Here is a 20,630-nt window from a genome sequence, read left to right on the forward strand (position 1 = left end):
CGGTTAATTCACATGCTAGTTTTACCGGCTTTTGACGGATACTCGTTAATCCTTAATTGGGCTCACTCACTGGCTTCTGTGAGCGGTTTTGGCATGACCCCTGTGCTCCTGTAACACGTAAAAACTTTTATATTTGGGAAAACACTTTCTTAATAAAGTAAAGTCTCGTATTTTGTGGGGTTAAGTCCCCTCCGGGATTCGAACCCACACTGACAGAGTGAGTCGCCAGCACACAAAGTCAGCGATCTAACCCACTCAGCAACCGAGGCTTAGCACTTTCTAATGGGCATTGTGTGTTCTTAAAACACTGTAACTGTTAACAGCCCGAAATCCCCCTAATCCTCCCGAATTTCAGTTTTGAGCTAACTGGGAAGACAAAGCGTGAATAAGCGTTATGCGTGTGTTGATAAACCGCACTGACGCAATTAAGCAATCTCATTATAAACAGATCTTAGTTTTTCGCTACCGCTAAACAAAGATCTGAGGACATCCCATTACGGGTCACGTCAGAACGACCTTTCGCGAATTTTGACCGACCAATCAAATGACTGACAAGAAATCGACATAAGCCAATCAGAAGACAGCTTTCTCGAGCTTTACGACACTAGTTTCAAACTGGCGACGACGCTTCGTAACATATTTTGACGTACTCTCGATTAAAACAGATAAGAAGAACATTCTGGAATGGCTCATAGATGGCCTAGATTGTATGGATATAATCATAAAACCCGTAACTGTCGTTCGGAGTACCCCGTGTTAAATATTTCGTAGTTGCATAATTAGAAAACCCATTACGACTGTCACTTTCATGATCTGGCGACGCTCTGATTGGTTGGATGAAAGGTCGTTCTGTGGTGACCCTTAAGGGGATGTCCTCAGATCTTTGTTTAGCGACAGCGAGAACAAACATCTGATTTAAATGAGATTGGCAATTAAGCAAATAAACATTTGCTATGGGCAAATACCTCGCTTGTATACATTTTTGTACATATGAAACATTCTATTGAATTGTGGATACACTGGGTACAAATACACAACAAAACTCACGCGAACGTTGTTTATTTCCACACCATATTGTCCTAGTTTACTTCTTTTACATGATTGGAGGCAAGATGAAAGGCGCCGCCCAGCATTTAGTAGACAACCGACCGTCGTTTTGCTTTGAACCACCACCCAACCATGTGGGAAGGAGTCGGTGCGCAAATAACTGTGTCCAGTCTACCGCGGGCTTTGATGCGGTGTCAGTGTCAACTGAGTTTGATACAGTTGTGAAAAATTCGTTAATAGACTGCTGTATATCGTACATAGAGGTTATCACGCAAGTGTGTTTGGGGATGGTAAATATCCTGCATCAGGAATAAACATTGTATTTAGCGAGCCTTGGCGAGCTAAATACATAGTGTTTATTCCTAATACAGGATATTTACCATCCCCAAAAACACAAGCGTGATAACCTCTTTATCATATAATGTCATTCTTTAATTCTGTGCTTGAAAATCGCTTTCGCTCTCTCACAAACATTACCGACACATTGTGAGTTTTCCTGGAATGCGCGCATTAATATTTATTACGTCACAGGGTAAGTGATGTGTCAGCGGGACAGTGACTGCAGTAGCCAATATAGTTCCAACTAAAATCTGTTTCTTATACAGTGGCGAAGCAACATATACGCATTAATTTGTGTAAAAGGTTTCAAGCCGCAGAGGTCGACAAGCACAGATATGGCCACTGATCCCGCTTGGCTAGATGCTTAATGTGGGAGGAATGCCCGAAGTGATGCAGGTCTCAGACATTTACCACTTCGGTGAAACCCACGAGCACGGGTATGGTGCTGACAAACCTAGAAACATAATTGGGGCGAACCGGGATTCGAACCCACAATCATAGGTTTCTTGCGAGCCCAAGGGACGCAACTCTGCACAGCGAATCGCGGCGCCTTAGACGACTGGGCCACCCGTGCCCCCTCATTTCAAGGTGTAATAAATAAGCAGAAATATAAAGAAATAATCTAATCTTTGCGTTGGATCGTACCGGTATTTACGTCATGTTCATATAAAGTTGCCGCCAAATATGTTTGGCCAAAATTGTTCGTCCAAAATAAAAGACAACAGAATGACGTCATAAGAATCCTCCATGTGAGGCGTCAACGTCGAACGTTCTGTTGTTGCTATGGTGATTGTGATTTTGGTAACGAAACAGATCAGAACCTTTCTCGTGATATTTGATCATGATATGCAGAAAATGAATTTATTACGGATTTAACAGTGATGCAATAACCAATTGTCTTGGAACCATCAGAATACATTTTAAAAGAATAATCATATCAAGAGGATGTTTACCTCTTTCCCTCAGCAATAAATATTATTGGTTCTGTAAATGAACTGTGTCCTTAAAAGTTTTGTCATTTGGTATAATTTACAGTTCAAATCATGTTAGATTAAAGATGATATTATGAACTCATACCATTTTCAAAAGCAACGCTGATTTTACTATCCCGGAAGATGCGGCTGTCATGGACACTCCCTGGCCACTTCACAACACAATTGCTGAACTTGTAATTGGCATCGCATATCATCTGATAAGTGATAGAATGAATAGGTCAGCTCAATACATTTACAAGCAAAAAACGCAGCAGGTCACTGGTCAGTAAACAGATTGATGTAAATTATTACACAAGAATAATTGAAATGGTATGATTCATATTTTGGCTGCCACTGTGTAGGCAGTGATTTGTGAATTTCAAAATGTCGATTCTATTTTCATACATTTCATGATACAAAAAAAGTACATGAACATAGAGTGCTAGAATGCGAATGAAGGTTCCATCTAGGCAGCCAAGAACATTGGGGAATCCTGAAAAATTATATTATATGTCTCATTTTTCAGCTTCATTAATGATAACTTATTATGTTATTATCAAGAATATATTGTCAATTTTAACTGACATTATGTCAAGAATTTTGACTTGGCTGTTATGGTAATTATCTTTCATTATATTTTGTAAAATATTTCTTTAAGATTTTATTTTAAAACGCTTGAACACTTTATTTTTTATGCATTTTACAAAAGGTATTGGAAAAATTAAAGTGTATATCTTAAAATATGTTAAACGTAATTAATATTGAAGTTTTCGTCAGAATATCAGGATTTATGTCATGATGATATCTGTTTGTTTTAGAAAGGGAAAGTTTTTTTATATGGAAATGACAAGAATTAGAGTAGCTCACCCTTATTTGACCTCGTAATTAATAACACCACTGATAGTGTAGCGAGTTGAAGATGAATCACATTCAAACACACTCACCTGCAATTTGGAAGAACATTCTCTTGATCTTGTCTGCATCTTGTCCAGTTGGCATACATACAAAATGCCGGAGATGTTCGATCAGACAATTGCATGCATCTCTGACTGACCGAAACACCGACGAAGTTGAAATAATCGAATATGAATCGGCGATCAAAGAATAAAAAGATCCAGTGGCCAGGAAACGCAGGGCGACAAGTACCTGCGTTAAAACAGGTTATGGGCTGCTTCGGTTGGAGCACCGTTCAAGTTTCTCACAAACAAGGGAAACAATAAATAAAATGCTCTCCGCACGGAAACGGAACCTCATAAATAACTTCGGGTTCCATGAAATCGAGAGGAACTGTCTATCGACTAATCTCCTTGACAATGTTGATTTTTCTTTCTGCCTACGACGTCTACGCCTATTCAACACCGCCATTTTATGACCGACAAAATAAACTTAAGTCACCTTCCTACCTAACTCAAGTTGTAAACTCAGTTTGAGTTCAAAATCGAACTAAGTTTGGTTCGAGAAATACGTTTTGCTGAGTTTTCTCAAATTTGAGTAAAAACTCAGACTTAAGTCAGTTTTTGAAATTAAGTTTGTTTCGAGAAATCGGGGCCAGGGGTCAGACGATGATGGACTACTTTCCTGAGTGTAAGTCATTCATAAGTTGCTCGTGCTTCAGTCAAATGTTCACCTACGTCTGTATTGAACAACAGGACCGTACAATTAATAAGCAGAAATATAAAGAAATAATCCAATCTTTGCGTTGGATCGTACCGGTATTTACGTCATGTTGATATAAAGTTTCCGCCAAATATGTTTAGCTAAAATTGTTCGTCCAAAATAAAAAACAACAGAATGACGTCATAAGAATCCTCCATGTTGGTATATATAGTGGTGAAGCTACTGAATGGAAATGGAGGCCTTGAATATTAACCGAAATCGACAAATAACTTTCTAAATACAATTCTGTTTCATCAATTATTCGAAACAGTTTTTGTATGCTTTCATTTCCAAAAGTTATATGCTACTATCGTATTAATGTATCTAAATGATACCAGACCGTGAAGATCCGGTGTGTAATTTGAAGATAAATACTATGTGTGTGTCTATTTCCGGGATTTTATCGAGTATTTGCATCTTGGAAATTCATCTCGGGACCCGAAAGCGTTAGCCCTGGCCACTTCACAACACAATTGCTGAACTTGTAATTGGCATCGCATATCATCTGATAAGTGATAGAATGAATAGGTCAGTTCAATACATTTATAAGCAAAAAAACACAGCAGGTCACTGGTCAGTAAACAGATTGATTTAAATTATAACACAAGAATAATTGAAATGGTATGATTCATATTTTGGCTGCCACTGTGTAGGCAGTGATTTGTGATTTTCAAACTGTCGATTCTATTTTCATACATTTCATGAAACAAAAAGTACATGAACATAAAGTGATTTTAGCTTCAGGCAATAACAATTATTAAGTCTCATTAACATAATATTATTACCTGAACATTGAGTGAGTGAAATCCTTTTCGATTCAAATAACCGACTTCATTCCTTGAGGGTGCTAGAATGTGAATGGAGGTTCCATCTAAGCAGCCAAGAACATTGGGGAATCCTGAAAAATTAAATTATATGTATCATTTTTCAGCTTCATTAATGATAAGTTAACTTATTATGTTATTATCAAGAATATATTGTCAATTTTAACTAACATTATGTCAAGAATTTTGACTTGGCTGTTATGGTAATTATCTTTCATTATATTTTATAAAAAAATTCTTTAAGATTTGATTTTTAAACGCTTGAACGCTTTATTTTTATGCATTTTACAAAAGGCATTGGAAAAATTAAAGTGTATATCTTAAAATATGTTAAACGTAATTATTATTGGAAGTTTTCGTCACAATATCAGGATTTATGTCATGATGATATCTGTTCGTTTTAGAAAGGGAAAGGTTTTTTTATATAGAAATGACAAGAATTAGAGTAGCTCCCCCTTATGTGACCTCGTAATTAATAACACAACTGATAGTGTGGCGAGTTGAAGATGAATCACATTCAAACACACTCACCTGCAATTTGGAAGAACATTTTCTTGATCTGTCTGCATCTTGTCCAGTTGGCATACATACAAAATACCGGAGATGTTCGATCAGACAAGTGCATACATCTCTGACTGACCGAAACACCGACGAAGTTGAAATAATCGAATATGAATCGGCGATCAAAGAATAAAAAGATCCAGTGGCCAGGAAACGCAGGGCGACAAGTACCTGCGTTAAAACAGGTTATGGGCTGCTTCGGTTGGAGCACCGTTCAAGTTTCTCACAAACAAGGGAAACAATAAATAAAATGCTCTCCGCACAGAAACGGAACCTAATAAATAACTCTTCGGGTTCCATGAAATCGAGAGGATTTTGTCTATCGACTAATCTCCTTGACAATGTTGATTTTTGTTTCTGCCTACGACGTCTACGCCTATTCAACACCGCCATTTTATGACCGACAAAAAAAACTTAAGTCACCTTCCTACCTAACTCAAGTTGTAAACTCAGTTTGAGTTCAAAATCGAACTCAGTTTGGTTCGAGAAATGCATTTAGCTGAGTTTTCTCAAATTTGAGTAAAAACTCAGACTTAAGTCAGTTTTTGAAATTAAGTTTGTTTCAAGGAATCGGGGCCAGGGGTCAGACGATGATGGACTACTTTCCTGAGTGTAAGTCATTCATAAGTTGCTCGTGCTTCAGTCAAATGTTCACCTACGTCTGTATTGAACAACAGGACCGTACAATTAATAAGCAGAAATATAAAGAAATAATCCAATCTTTGCGTTGGATCGTACCGGTATTTACGTCATGTTGATATAAAGTTTCCGCCAAATATGTTTGGCCAAAATTGTTCGTCCAAAATAAAAAACAACAGAATGACGTCATAAGAATCCTCCATGTTGGTATATATAGTGGTGAAGCTACTGAATGGAAATGGAGGCCTTGAATATTAACCGAAATCGACAAATAACTTTCTAAATACAATTCTGTTTCATCAATTATTCGAAACAGTTTTTGTATGCTTTCATTTCCAAAAGCTATATGCTACTATCGTATTAATGTATCTAAATGATACCAGACCGTGAAGATCCGGTGTGTAATTAGAAGATAAATACTATGTGTGTGTCTATTTCCGGGATTTTATCGAGTATTTGCATCTTGGAAATTCATCTCGAGACCCGAAAGCGTTAGCCCTGGCCACTTCACAACACAATTGCTGAACTTGTAATTGGCATCGCATATCATCTGATAAGTGATAGAATGAATAGGTCAGTTCAATACATTTATAAGCAAAAAAACACAGCAGGTCACTGGTCAGTAAACAGATTGATTTAAATTATAACACAAGAATAATTGAAATGGTATGATTCATATTTTGGCTGCCACTGTGTAGGCAGTGATTTGTGATTTTCAAACTGTCGATTCTATTTTCATACATTTCATGAAACAAAAAAGTACATGAACATAAAGTGATTTTAGCTTCAGGCAATAACAATTATTAAGTCTCATTAACATAATATTATTACCTGAACATTGAGTGAGTGAAATCCTTTTCGATTCAAATAACCGACTTCATTCCTTGAGGGTGCTAGAATGTGAATGGAGGTTCCATCTAAGCAGCCAAGAACATTGGGGAATCCTGAAAAATTAAATTATATGTATCATTTTTCAGCTTCATTAATGATAAGTTAACTTATTATGTTATTATCAAGAATATATTGTCAATTTTAACTAACATTATGTCAAGAATTTTGACTTGGCTTTTATGGTAATTATCTTTCATTATATTTTGTAAAATATTTCTTTAAGATTTGATTTTAAAACGCTTGAACACTTTATTCTTTATGCATTTTACAAAAGGTATTGGAAAAATTAAAGTGTATATCTTTAAATATGTTAAACGTAATTATTATTGGTAGTTTTCGTCACAATATCAGGATTTATGTCATGATGATATCTGTTCGTTTTAGAAAGGGAAAGGTTTTTTATATAGAAATGACAAGAATTAGAGTAGCTCCCCATTATGTGACCTCGTAATTAATAACACCACTGATAGTGTGGCGAGTTGAAAATGAATCACATTCAAACACACTCACCTGCAATTTGGAAGAACATTTTTCTTGATCTTGTCTGCATCTTGTCCAGTTGGCATACATACAAAATGCCGGAGATGTTCGATCAGACAAGTGCATACATCTCTGACTGACCGAAACACCGACGAAGTTGAAATAATCGAATATGAATCGGCGATCAAAGAATAAAAAGATCCAGTGGCCAGGAAACGCAGGGCGACAAGTACCTGCGTTAAAACAGGTTATGGGCTTCTTCGGTTGGAGCACCGTTCAAGTTTCTCACAAACAAGGGAAACAATAAATAAAATGCTCTCCGCACGGAAACGGAACCTCAAAAATAACTCTTCGGGTTCCATGAAATCGAGAGGATTTTGTCTATCGACTAATCTCCTTGACAATGTTGATTTTTGTTTCTGCCTACGACGTCTACGCCTATTCAACACCGCCATTTTATGACCGACAAAAAAAACTTAAGTCACCTTCCTACCTAACTCAAGTTGTAAACTCAGTTTGAGTTCAAAATCGAACTCAGTTTGGTTCGAGAAATGCATTTAGCTGAGGTTTCTCAAATTTGAGTAAAAACTCAGACTTAAGTTAGTTTTTGAACTTAAGTTTGTTTCGAGAAATCGGGGCCAGGGGTCAGACGATGATGGACTACTTTCCTGAGTGTAAGTCATTCATAAGTTGTTCGTGCTTCAGTCAAATGTTCACCTACGTCTGTATTGGACAACAGGACCGTATAATTAATAATACAAATAAACAAACTCGAAATCGTCTGCGTGTTTGTTTGTTATTATTGTCAGTTAGATTATCTGTTGTTATGTCAACATAATCGGTTTTTTCAGAGTGTAAACCCCTTGGATGCCACAGCGACACATATGTCCCTCCTCTTCAACCCTCACTTCGAAATCGAATAAAATTCAAAATACATCACGCAGGTTAATACACTTCACAGTTTTGATTTCCCCCTTCTGTTTATCATTTACTGTCATTTTAGGCAATTCAAAATTACAGAAAGTGACTTCTGAAAATTCTCGCCAAATCACAATTCACGGCGTTATATAAATATTTACTGTGTGTTTAGAAATCTAAATACCGGATATTTACTCGAATAATTAAAGTAGAAAAATAGCATATTAGCGATCACAGGTATCAAATCACTACTAATAATTCTGAAACGTCGCTGATAAGCCAAGAATCGTTAAGAATGTTTTGGAAAATACGCATACACGATCGCTGAAGTGTACGTTCCGCCATATTGGATTGTGTTTACAAAATGCCGGTTATGAGACGCCTATTCGATCAGGTATATTTTAAACTCAGCTGCTATACATGCATCCCTGAATTCCTCATACATTTGCAAATGGTCTTTGTCACCAATGCAATTTATCTAGATCTCGAAATAAATTAGGTATGGAAACGAAAACTGTGCTCGGAATACTGTACTTGCTGAAATGTAAACAAAGCAAAATTCAGATTTAACTCTGTGTATCATTTTTAGAGGTTCTTTCGTCTAATTGTTGCATACATTGGCTCGATCACGCGTTTGAGAATATTCATGGGAAGAGTATCGTTGCACTAATTATGGAAATACACATATATACATTACAATGATGTGGTAAATTCAACAGAAGCCGTTTTCAAACGTTTCCGTCCTGTGTGGCGCCATGACTGACCCTAAATCACGCACAACGATGACGGTAGTTATCTGCATTTCTGACTAATTCTCTTTGTAACATTGGAAAACATGGTAAACAAATAACAGTACTTAGATTGTCAGAATGATTCTGTTTACTTACGTGACCCATTTATGTGTATACGATCCCTCAATCAACGAAAATCCTCCTCTGGAAATCCCGTGTACTGTTGTCAGTGAACACGCCATTTTGTAAAAGTTGGTCACCGGTAGTGATGCCATACGGAAGTAAACATTGTTGTACATATTTGGTAATTTCTTTGAGGTGTAAACTTTCAACTTGGCACCAAGCATGTTCTTTGTTTTTGTCTAGTTTGCATTTTCATCATCGCCTTGATAATCCAGATATGACGGAAACCTTATTGTGTAGAGTCACATTATTTATGAGCAGTAAGCAGCACATAGGATGACATCACTTATGACAGTGGTGTCATGTATTAATGCGCTACTGCAATCATGAGAATAGACAAATTCATCGGTTCGATGCTGAAAAGGTGCGATTTTCGGGTGTTTAAGAAACAGATTACTGCACTCGTGCCCGTCTGATACCATTGATCTTACAACTCGTTGTTACAAAGCGTATCTAACTGGCTTTCGCTCGTTAGATATACGTTATGAAACAACTCGTTGTAAGATCAATGGTATCTGACAGACACTCGTGTAGTTGTCTCTATTTCCTACACAGTGATTCGGTCGCTTGCTTCAGGGAATGCAAATCATATTTTCACCCTTTGACGTTTGGTCATGTGACCCAAATTAGCCAATCACAACACAGAACACACTTTCTATAGGTTTACAAAAGGTCTTCAGCAACCCATCCTTACCGTAAAATACGATTATGCTTGTCGTAAGAGGCGACTGACGGGATCGGGTGGTCAGGTTCGCTGACTTGGTTGATGCATGTCATCGTATCCCAATTGCGGGGATCGATGCTCATGATGTGAATCACTGGATCGTCTGGTCCAGACTCGATTATTTTACAGACCGCCGTCATGAAACTGGAATATTGCTGAGTGCGACGTTAAACAACAAACAAGCAATATCAAGCACGTTGCAAGTGACCTGTGATACCGGTTGTGCAGGACATGCTTACCCTTTTCGCGAACACTTGCTGTGCTTGATGTTGGGTGTAAATCCAAAGAGATACAGGTCGTAGAAAGTCCGAGTCACAATAGGTCCCCGACAACCTATGCTGGTCGTATGATGGGACTTACTACATTGTGTTATGCAGTTTGGGACATGGGTGACGTGGAGCGATGCTCTTAATATCAATCACTGGATTGTCTGGCCAAGACCTGATTATTAACACACCGTAGTCAAAGAGAGGGGATATTGCTGAGTGCGACGTTAACAAAACAATCGAGTTCCATAACATTTCTGAACTGATAAGACATTCCAGAAAAACGTCACATGAGCTACCAACTGCAAGCCTTGTAGCTCTTTTTTTCAGTTGTACCGTTACAACGTGTACTACAATGTATATTTTATTAAATCATAAGGAAATGTTTAGGATACGCTGTGTCGTGTGTTTTCATATCCGTTCAAGGCTTTTGGCACACTAACACGCAAAATAATATCAGCATGTTTCACGAAAGCGTATCTCACAAAACTATAGACTAAGGTAAGGTACGTTCTCGGGATCTCAATATCCGGAAATTACCTGGGCCAAACTCGATTATTTTACAGACCACCGTCATATAGCTGGAATATTGCTGAGTGCGGCGTTAAACAACACACAAACAAAAGAAATAAAAACCTGGTCAACGGGTAGGTAACATGGACACTGCACTAAGCAGAAACCTCTGAGTGAAAAGCTTCTTAAAGAAATTCAATTCAATTCAAAGAATATCTTTGCTACTATCTGAATTAAGATTACCTAGAATAATAACATCGCCAATGTCATTAAAGTGGCCGTAAGCATGTTTTAGTCTATTTGGGTCATCATCATAAACAGAGTGAAGTACATTAGAGGAAGGAAGGCGGCTCAGCAATACACAAGTCGTGTCAAAACAGGGAGATTTTACAGCTACCGAAACAACCAGTTGACTTTTGATATTAAGCTTGAGCATTTTACATTTTCAGTGCTTGTTGGCTGGAATAGAAATTCCACCAGATCCTCTTGTGTAGTTCGTATTATTTTCACGTGTAGCTAATACATCTATACCATTAGGAATTGATGCACAGATCTTTTCAGTGCTGCGAAGCAACCCACCTACATTACAGGTAAGAATGTTAAGAGCTTAGAGTTAGGATTAACAATGTACAAGTATTCATGATGGCAGTTAGTTCCATTGCACAGTTAACAATTTAGGTCAATAACGATCGTGAATACTGCCACCTGTTTCGTCGTTACCTGTGTCAGCAACACATCTGTTCCATGGTATGAAGTCTCTACATGTTATGACAGGAGGCCAGATTGTCTCATAGTCTGCGGAGCGATATTTACTTGCATGGTGAAGGTCTCAGATGTGTTGTAATGGAGTCGGTTTCGATAGTTTAGCATATATTGCGCGTACATGCCGTTAGCAACAATAGTCAAGATAAAATTCTTCGTTTCATCAAATGTTGGAGAGAATGATCAGACTGGTCCGAACACGAAAGACACCCTCCATTGAAGATTAAGATTGAGCCAGAGATCTTATATTCTGCGTGTCCTCTTTCAGCTTTTTGTGGTGTTGCGTTGTGCATTTATTGCTTCTGCATGGGGCGCTGTGTTTCTAAAAGTAGGTCCATAGTTGTTTTCGAAATATAAATTCTTAAGGTGTTCTCTGTCAGAAAGATCAACGATCATGCTTGATAGTGTTGACTGATGCTGTGATGTGTTGCTGCTAAAGTTCCTTTAATATGTCGTCTACCTTGTCCAGTTGCATGAAAGGGGATCCTACCGTATGCACTGGCATTACTTGTGTTTCTAATCTGTGTGTGATTAACACTGTCTCGCCAGGAATCCTTGGAGAATTATTTTTTTATTTCCATGGAAGCAGAAATGCCTTCTGTCTGTAATGTCTGGGAGGTGTTTGGCTGGTTAAATGTATTTGTGACAAAGTGTCACGTGTGGTATTGGCGTGACTAAGTTAGTTCTTAAGCCTTAGTTCTAGGCACACGGAGTGCCAACATTTGCACAAGGTGCTGATTAGGATTCTTTCTGAGCCTTAAAGGTTCAACGTCTTAAACTCAGAAGCGAGCGATGAAGTGTCAAACGCTGCAGTAAGTAATATGGAACAGTGGTCTGTAAGTAATCGAAACACGTTCAGACAGCTTATTGACTGAAAGCATGGACAACGATGTCTACGCCATCGGCACGATGACCCACAGTAGGCCAACCCACCCAGCCGTGCCTCACCACGTTCTTCAGTCGACTCTGACGACAGGTGTGGAATAACCAGTCTCAATCATCTGACCATTCCACTGGGTGTACTGTATGATCAAATATGGTGTGGCTTGGGGGTGTTTTTTCTCAGGACAAAAACATGAAAGCAGTGATATATTCTTGCTCGCTGAAAAGTAGTTGTAGATAGTAGGCAAAAGGCTTTGTGAATTGTTACGTCTGCACTAATGGACCACCCGTGACCAAACGTATCATGGTGGATTAGATGATCAAATCATATTTGCAGCAACACTAAAACGTAATTTAACACTAGATAATTATCCAGTCTTCTGATATTATTCCATTCGTATTTCTATGTGGTGGCACATTGTCCCGTGCACAGAGGAATGGTCGCAAATCAGGTCCAGCAACGGTGGCGGAAGATGGTGGCTATTCTTCTTAAATTTCTTGGACAACGGTCCTGCCTCACACAGAATCACTGGATAAGAACAGTTCAATGGCTCCTTGCACAGGTGGAATTGGACATCGGTCCTGCCTCACACAGAATCACTGGATAAGAACAGTTCAATGGCTCCTTGCACAGGTGGAATTGGACATCGGTCCTGCCTCACACAGAATCACCGGATAGAAACAGTTAGCTGGCTCCTCGCACAGGTGGTATTGGACATTGCAATGTGCCTAGTATGTTTATCCGGCATCGAATTGTACACAGTTGTATTACAAAGTTAATGACAGATTACGTTGCATATTTCTCAGTGTTATGTGAACCTTTGGCCACTGTAATAATTGTGTACCGCATGATCAGGCTCAATGAAATCGATACGGTGGAATAGATATGTCGTTTTTGTTATTGACTGATTTTGTGTTTCCTGTTGGTAGTGTTGTTGTCATAACTTTTTACTTCTGTATTTCCAGCAGCCTGCTAGATGGCTAACCAGCAAACAATAGACGGGGGCTTCGCCTGGCTTGTTCTGTTTGCCATCTTCTGCACCACGGTTCTGTGCGGGATGATGGTGTACTCGCCTGGTGTACTCAACACCGCTATTCTAGAGGAAGTAGACAATGACCTCTTTAAGACATCATGGGTTGGGTCGAGCATGCTCGCGATCATGGCCTTCACTGGCAAGTGCAGGTCCATCTTTTCCCAATAAATATAAAGAAAATGATTACTAAGACAAATGCAAACAATACCCATAACATTCTAAATCGCATCATGGCTTGTTAGCTTGATGTTGGATGTAAGACCGAAATGGAGCGCACAGGGTTTAGACGTTTAATGCATTCTTGAACCCTGCTATCCCGGGGGTGTGGTGCTGACAAACCTAGAAACATAATCAAGGTGAATATGAACCCACGATCAAAGGTTTCTGACTAGGGACGCAGATCTCTACAGCGAATTGCGACGCCTCGGGTTACTGGGTTACACATGCTAAAAAAGAAAAAGGCATAAGGAATTGTCAGAAACAAACATATTCACCTACAAACATTTGTCAGGAGGTATAAAAAGTGTTCTCACCTCACTGAAATTCCGCATACAAATGATCATTGTGTAATTACAAGAATTGGTCTTATATATATGCGGGTATGTATGTTGCATCATTAGGTCAAACATCAGATGTCTTATAGATATGTAATTATAGACAAATATTTCTCCATTAATGTTTATAGGTCCCGTGGCTGGCGTACTCACAAGGATTTTAGGGTACAGAGTGTCCTGTTTTGGTGGAGGGGTATTGATGCTGATTGGACTGACTGCAGCCTCTTTTGTTAATGACGTCACTGGACTCATCATTACGTACAGTGTTATTGCAGGTAATGTTATTTACCATTGGTTCGGTAACTATATTTCCACACACAGCTGTGTTACTATAAACACTCCTCAAACACTGCTGTGTCTGTTATGCTGGAACCAGTTGGCTAAGTATATTTTGTGTCCTCTGGTACTTGCGTTAATGGCTTTATTGCTTGTAACGTTAATGCGTTATTTTCGAAGAGATAGAATATTTTTTGTCGGTCATTACATTCAAAACATACATATTTTCTAAATCGTGGAGCTGAACATTTTTCAGGACATCCATTGATCTATTCTTTCGGTACAATCCGAGGCAATCTTTGTCCAGAAGTATCTTGCACAAGTATTTATTTTAGTGGGCTTCAAAGAAGTAGAAAAACCTCTTCTTTCGACACATTTCCCACATTGAACTGTCACGCCACGATAGAACAGAAATACATTTTAAATAATTAATATATATAAGCTTTTATTCCTCCAAAGGAGAGTACAATATGCAGGGGAAAATATTTTTAAAAATATTTAGGGGACTAGATACATGTTATTTTAAAGTTAAGGAGTTGATGCAAATGCTGAAAGGTGCACAGTCTTTGCATAGTTTATTGTATCTTCTTCTGGCAAAGCAAGTGGAGGTCTGCATGAGAGCAGAGAACACATAAGACAGACCAGAGCTATGATCTTTTGTTTTGTGTTGTTTTTAACAGGTTTCGGCACTGGTTTAGCATATAACGCCTCCTTTGTCGTCCCAGGGAGCTATTTCATAAAGAGACGAGGTCTAGCTTATGGTGTCACTGCGTCAGGGATTGCGGTCGGTATGTTTGCTACGGGTCCGCTGTGTCAAATTCTCCTGGACGAATACCGACTACGTGGTTGTCTGCTAATCATGGGCGCTATCCTGTCAAACGTATGTGTTGCTGCAAGTATTCTGAGGCCTATCTCAACCATGAGACCAAGTACGAAAAAAGAACATTGTGTTATTGCACTTAAAAGATTCAATGATTCCGTCGAGGACACACGCCTAGTTAGGGATACTGAATGTGCCGAAGAACTCTTTACCAATATAAAAAATGGCCCAACCAATGAATCTCCATTCAACACTGGGTCATCACTCAACTTTATTAGAAATCTCGACAGAGAGCTTGTGGTATGTAACAATGAAGACACAAGTGTCTGCCAAGACCACCATGAGTTCCATGGCTCAGATGTAGATTCAACAGATCCGGACACACGGTGCTGTAACTCTGATCAGGGCAAGCAACATTCGGCCTACTCATTATGTGACCCGGAAGAACCCGGGATGAACATAGGACGATCCAGTATAGGTGCAAATACACACAGCAGTGTATTCAGCTGTTTTGGAAGTAAAAAGAATGTCAACATTCACAACAAATATGGATTTATATTCTACTGCCTGAGTTTTTTCTTCTGGTTTCTAGGAGAAGGGACGTGCTTTTTCCATTTACCAAATTACGCCATAAATAGAGGAAGCACTCAGAACGAGGCTACTAGTCTCTTTACAGCGACGGGGATGACAAGTCTGGCATCAAGACTCCTGACTGGGTGTGCTGTCAGCGATCCTTCAGTTGATCATGTGACGCTCCACATGGGACTTATTGGAATAGCAGGAGTCCTCACACTGTGTTTCCCGCTATTCTCAAACTCTTTTCCTCTGCAGATGATCTTTAGCGCCGCCTATGGGATGTACAGTGGCGGTCCTAACACGCTTATAAGCCCGTTGACGATAGACCTTGTAGGCTTAGATCATCTGTCTGTTGCTGTTGGCATCGAAAACTTTTGTAGTGGCATTGCATTTTGCATAGGCCCTCCGCTTGCAAGTATGTTGTTTTCTTCTGTTGAATACAACCCGAATGATATTATATATGAAACAACTGTATTAAATCAGCTTTATTTAAGTATGGAACAAGGAACCGTTAATCACAAATTCTAACACGTTTGAAACATGTCCAAAGACACTATAACAAGTTAACGAAATTCGTATTCATGTTCAGGTGATTCCTGGTTAGACTTGGCCTCCAGCTACTGATGGATCTGGTGGTCAGTCTTTATGACCTGATTAATAGTGTGTCTTTGTACCACGACGGTTTAGATCGATGATTATAGCATCAATCACTGGTTTGTCTGGTCCACACACACCTTTAGCTTCAGGGTCAATTTCGTTCTATTTTGTTGTTCTTTACCTGGTACATTTCTGAGAGCGCGCTAAACGATAATCAAACAGTTCGTGTTTATGAGTATTCACTCTATAGATAGTTCATGTTAGAGCATTGTAACAAGTTCATATTTTTTGTGGCAGGTTTCATCTATTCAGAGACTGGGAGATATGAACTCACCTTTGTGTTTGCAGGTTAGTTGCATGTTAACATTGACAGTTCCTTATCATGCATACAATATACTTTATTTACGTGCATGCATAGGTCGTTGACAGTATTTTCAAATGCATGCGTAGAACAATGATAGTACATCAACATACATACATTGTTTGATAGGCCTTACTTAGAAGTTGACGGATGACAAAGTAGACACAATTTATGGATAACAGTGACGTGCATGTTCAGGACAATGACAACATAGTGACGTGCACGTTCAGGACAATGACAATATAGTGACGTGCATGTTCAGGACAATGACAATACAGTGACGTGCATGTTCAGGACAATGACAATATAGTGACATGTACGTTTAGGTCGTTGATAATATAGGGCCGTGCGCACTTAGGACAATGACAATACAGTGACGTGCATGTTCAGGACAATGACAATATAGTGACATGTACGTTTAGGTCGTTGATAATATAGGGCCGTGCGCGCTTAGGACAATGACAATACAGTGACGTGCATGTTCAGGACAATGACAATACAGAGAAGTGCATGTTCAGGACAATGACAATACAGTGACATGTACGTTTAGGTCGTTGATAATATAGTGCCGTGCGCGCTTAGGACAATGACAATACAGTGACGTGCAGGCTTAGAACAATGACAGTGTATTGTCTTGCACGTGTAAAGCATTGACAATATAGTGACATGCACGTGTAGGTGAGGTGAGGTGAAATGGGTTTAACGTGGCGTTCATGATTATTGCACTTATATGGCAACATGCATGCACGTGTGTGTGTGTGCATGTGTGTGACCGCTTGTACTAGTCAGGACTAATGCCGATTTTATAGTGCTAGCCAATCGAGTTACCATGCCGCAGTTAAACCTGAACACCCCTCTCAGACACAATATACTGACCCCGTGGCGAAAAGGCTTTGTTTTAGACCCTTAAAGGGGCACTGATCTAACGCAATTCCCCGGACTGGTTGTTGCCTTTGTTATTGTTTTTTTCCCCCGTGAGTACCCGGATGATACGCAACGCAACTGAGCGTGACGAGAGACCGGGCTACCGTCTACAAGGACAGCTAAATAAACTTGGAGGCTGGAGGCAATATTTGTTTTACGCATTTTTGCATAAACACTGATTGGTTAACTGTGATCTATACAGATTTCGACAAAGGGCGCATGTTAATTAATTTCTTCAGCCTAAACAAGCAGACAAAAAGAACGGCGGAGCTCATCGGATGTCGTCATTTGGAAATACCCCAGATGGTTATAGTTTTATACTAAAAAAAGTATCCAGTGAAAGCATTTTCGGATTTCGGCTTGCGTCGATAATACGATTACTACTCCCTTGTTGACATCCACGTTTTCTCGCATAACCCTTCACTTGTGTATTTGTCGTCATTCACTTGATGCTCAGTTAATGAATTTATTACAGGTACAGTTAGTGGTAGCACCACTTAGATTACCTGACAAAGGTTCCCATTTGGCATTTATTGTGTCTGGGGTAATTATTCAATCTAAATCCAGGTTTGAAGTGAGGTGAAATGTGTGTTATGTAACATGCACGTGGCAGCCCAGCAAGAGATGAATGATCAGTTGATTTATTTTTTTGTAAATCAACGGAACGTTCCTAGTCATCAAAGGATTAACAGAAAATACGTTGATTGATTAATCACTGTTATCTTGCACAGTGGATATGTCAAGAGTGAGTGTTTACATGTCTAGGTTTACTAAAACAAAGGGAATACACTCATACCATGGCGTGAAGTGCCGATGTAAAAACAACATACTTTGTTCAAAGGGTTAACTTATAATACGTTGATTGATTGATCATTGTTATCTATCACTCAATGGATTTTTTAGGAACCGTGAACGTTATGAAAATAGTTGTCACGTGGTCTTTCTCAGCCGACCATTGAGACTTGACACCTATGTAAAACACCTGAAACAATCCAAGTGATCAGTTGAGAAAGGAACACGGGTTATAATATCCCGAAACGACATATATCTTTTAAAATATTTGATTGTTACTGAGACACGTGACATCGAATAAGTTTCTTTGTACATCTGCAGACGAGTGGGATATTGTTCCTTTGTGTGGATATTCACGGATACATTCCTCGAACAAGGACGCTGCCTAAAATTTATACACATAAATTTGGTAGGTTGTAATTATGATATTTGCATTTTGTTTTCCTTCATTTGAACCGATTCGTCCTTGTTTCTCTACGTCTTGGTTGGGAAATTCTTCAATGCGCGATAGACGTTGTTTTCACAGATCTTTTCCTTTGTAAGCGTGTATGTATTACCGTCAATTTGTAAAATGTGATTCTCTCAGGCAATTTATAAAATGTGTAAATATTTCAGTCATTTTGACTAAAAGATCTGTCCAGATTGATTAAGACGATCAAAAGGGCCTACAAACATCACAACAGATTATTATGTAGGATTAGAAGCCAAACAACATAGAAATGTACTTTTCTCAATGTAACATTTTCAGTCTCTTGGTGATGACATTAAACATCAAAATGTTTGGAATTCGTTATCATAATAATACAGATGGAAATGTTTTTCAGTCACTTTGTTAAATAACAGAATATTTAGACGTTTAATAGATTTGTTACACATTTGACAGTAAAAAAAAATACACACCATAAAAAAAGCAATGCTCAGGTGAAATATGTACTTTGTGTTGCAAGTCAAAATAGTGTAAACGAAAATCGAAAAATTACCAAGCAAGTGACTTACCAAAACTTCGTCACCATTACCGATGCTACCCACAAAGATACCTACATTTCCTTATTATCTCAAAAACTGTATTTCATTTTGTTCATCAATGTGACCATACGCCCTTATTACTACCCATAAAAGCGACTAATGCGCTTACGAATGGCGCAGCAGAGGTCGCGAACTAGTCTAGATTTCTGCTATACATCCGGGTACTCACTGGGAAAAAACAATAACAAAGGCAACAACCAGTCCCGGGGAATTGCGTTAGATCAGTGCCCCTTTAATGCCAAGCGCCAGGCAGGGTAATAACAAGTACCATTTTTTACGTCTTTTGGTATGACGCGGCCGGGGATCGAACCCACGACCTTCCCCTCTCCATGCAGACATTCTACCACTTGAACACAAAGACGGTCCACATGTGTAGGACATTGACATTTTTTACATACACCTGTAGGATCTTGAAAGTTTTTTAACAAGCACCTTGTCCCAGCATTTCGATGTTTGTTTGTTTTTGATTGTGCATTGTTTTAGCCAGTCGGCAATATTCCAGCTGCACTAAGCGGCATATAAATGACCGATTTTAACGGAAAGAATTAACAGTCCCACTCCATCGGGGTGAAAAAACAGACAACAAGACACAGAGCCTGACCACCCAGTTCAGTTTAGTCACCTAGTAACTTAATTGCCGCATTTTACAAACTTAATTAATTCACGTGAATCTCGGATGTATAATGTTTTTGTTAATTTCAGGAATTGCCCTTCTGACATCAGCAACATTTGGTGCACTTGTGGGAATGTCGCGCAAAAGTTCACCAGTAAAAGGACCCAAACGCATTGCTCATATACAGTAAACTACGGTTATAAGGAACACGATTAAAACGAACTGACGGGTATTACGAAATTATGTTTTTGTCCCGATCATTTGCTGTACATATGCTGTATATGCTTATAACGAACTACGGTTATAACGAACTAAAATTAGTGGTCCCTTTAAGTTCTTTATATGTAATTTATCATTGTTATCCATTTCACAATTCCAGACAATAAGAACTGCGAAAATCCCCATGACCATTTGGTGCCTTCTACCATTGCTTTGTCCTGAATGTTCCCTGCGATCTCTGAAGAATATAAATATATTGCTGATCAACAGTTCATGCCATCATGGTAGTTTCTCTGAATGTTGACAGTCCATCATTCTGCTTTATGTTGTTTTTTATGTTTGTGAAAGTGTATTAAAACCTTTCTCATTTCAAGTTATCAGCAGCTGGGGTAATAAGGTCATTGTTATTACCTGACACGAACATGACAACTCGTAAATATGACTAGTT

The 20,630-nt window shown here is 38.8% G+C and overlaps 1 protein-coding gene across 1 annotated transcript; it reads left to right on the forward strand.

The window, feature by feature from the left end:
* The first annotated feature begins 10,983 nt into the window (after positions 1 to 10,983).
* LOC124111044 (monocarboxylate transporter 12-like) lies at positions 10,984 to 20,489 on the forward strand. The gene is made up of 6 exons (XM_046470591.2): positions 10,984 to 13,573; positions 13,667 to 13,679; positions 14,082 to 14,253; positions 14,935 to 16,065; positions 16,545 to 16,595; positions 20,053 to 20,489. Exons 1-6 carry the CDS (start codon positions 13,368 to 13,370, stop codon positions 20,151 to 20,153), a joined length of 1,674 nt encoding a protein of 557 aa, XP_046326547.2. The 5' UTR covers positions 10,984 to 13,367; the 3' UTR covers positions 20,154 to 20,489.
* Positions 20,490 to 20,630: the final 141 nt, after the last annotated feature.

The sequence above is a fragment of the Haliotis rufescens genome, unplaced genomic scaffold, assembly GCF_023055435.1.
Source record: "Haliotis rufescens isolate VD_foot unplaced genomic scaffold, xgHalRufe1.0.p SCAF_9, whole genome shotgun sequence".
NCBI lineage: Eukaryota > Metazoa > Mollusca > Gastropoda > Lepetellida > Haliotidae > Haliotis > Haliotis rufescens.

Coding starts and splice junctions, on each gene's coding strand:
- LOC124111044 (XM_046470591.2), top strand. CDS start 13,368: ATGGCTAACCAGCAAACAATAGACGGGGGCTTCGCCTGGCTTGTTCTG. Junction 16,066..16,544: donor CATAGGCCCTCCGCTTGCAA/GTATGTTGTTTT, acceptor TTTTTGTGGCAG/GTTTCATCTATTCAGAGACT. Junction 16,596..20,052: donor ACTCACCTTTGTGTTTGCAG/GTTAGTTGCATG, acceptor TGTTAATTTCAG/GAATTGCCCTTCTGACATCA.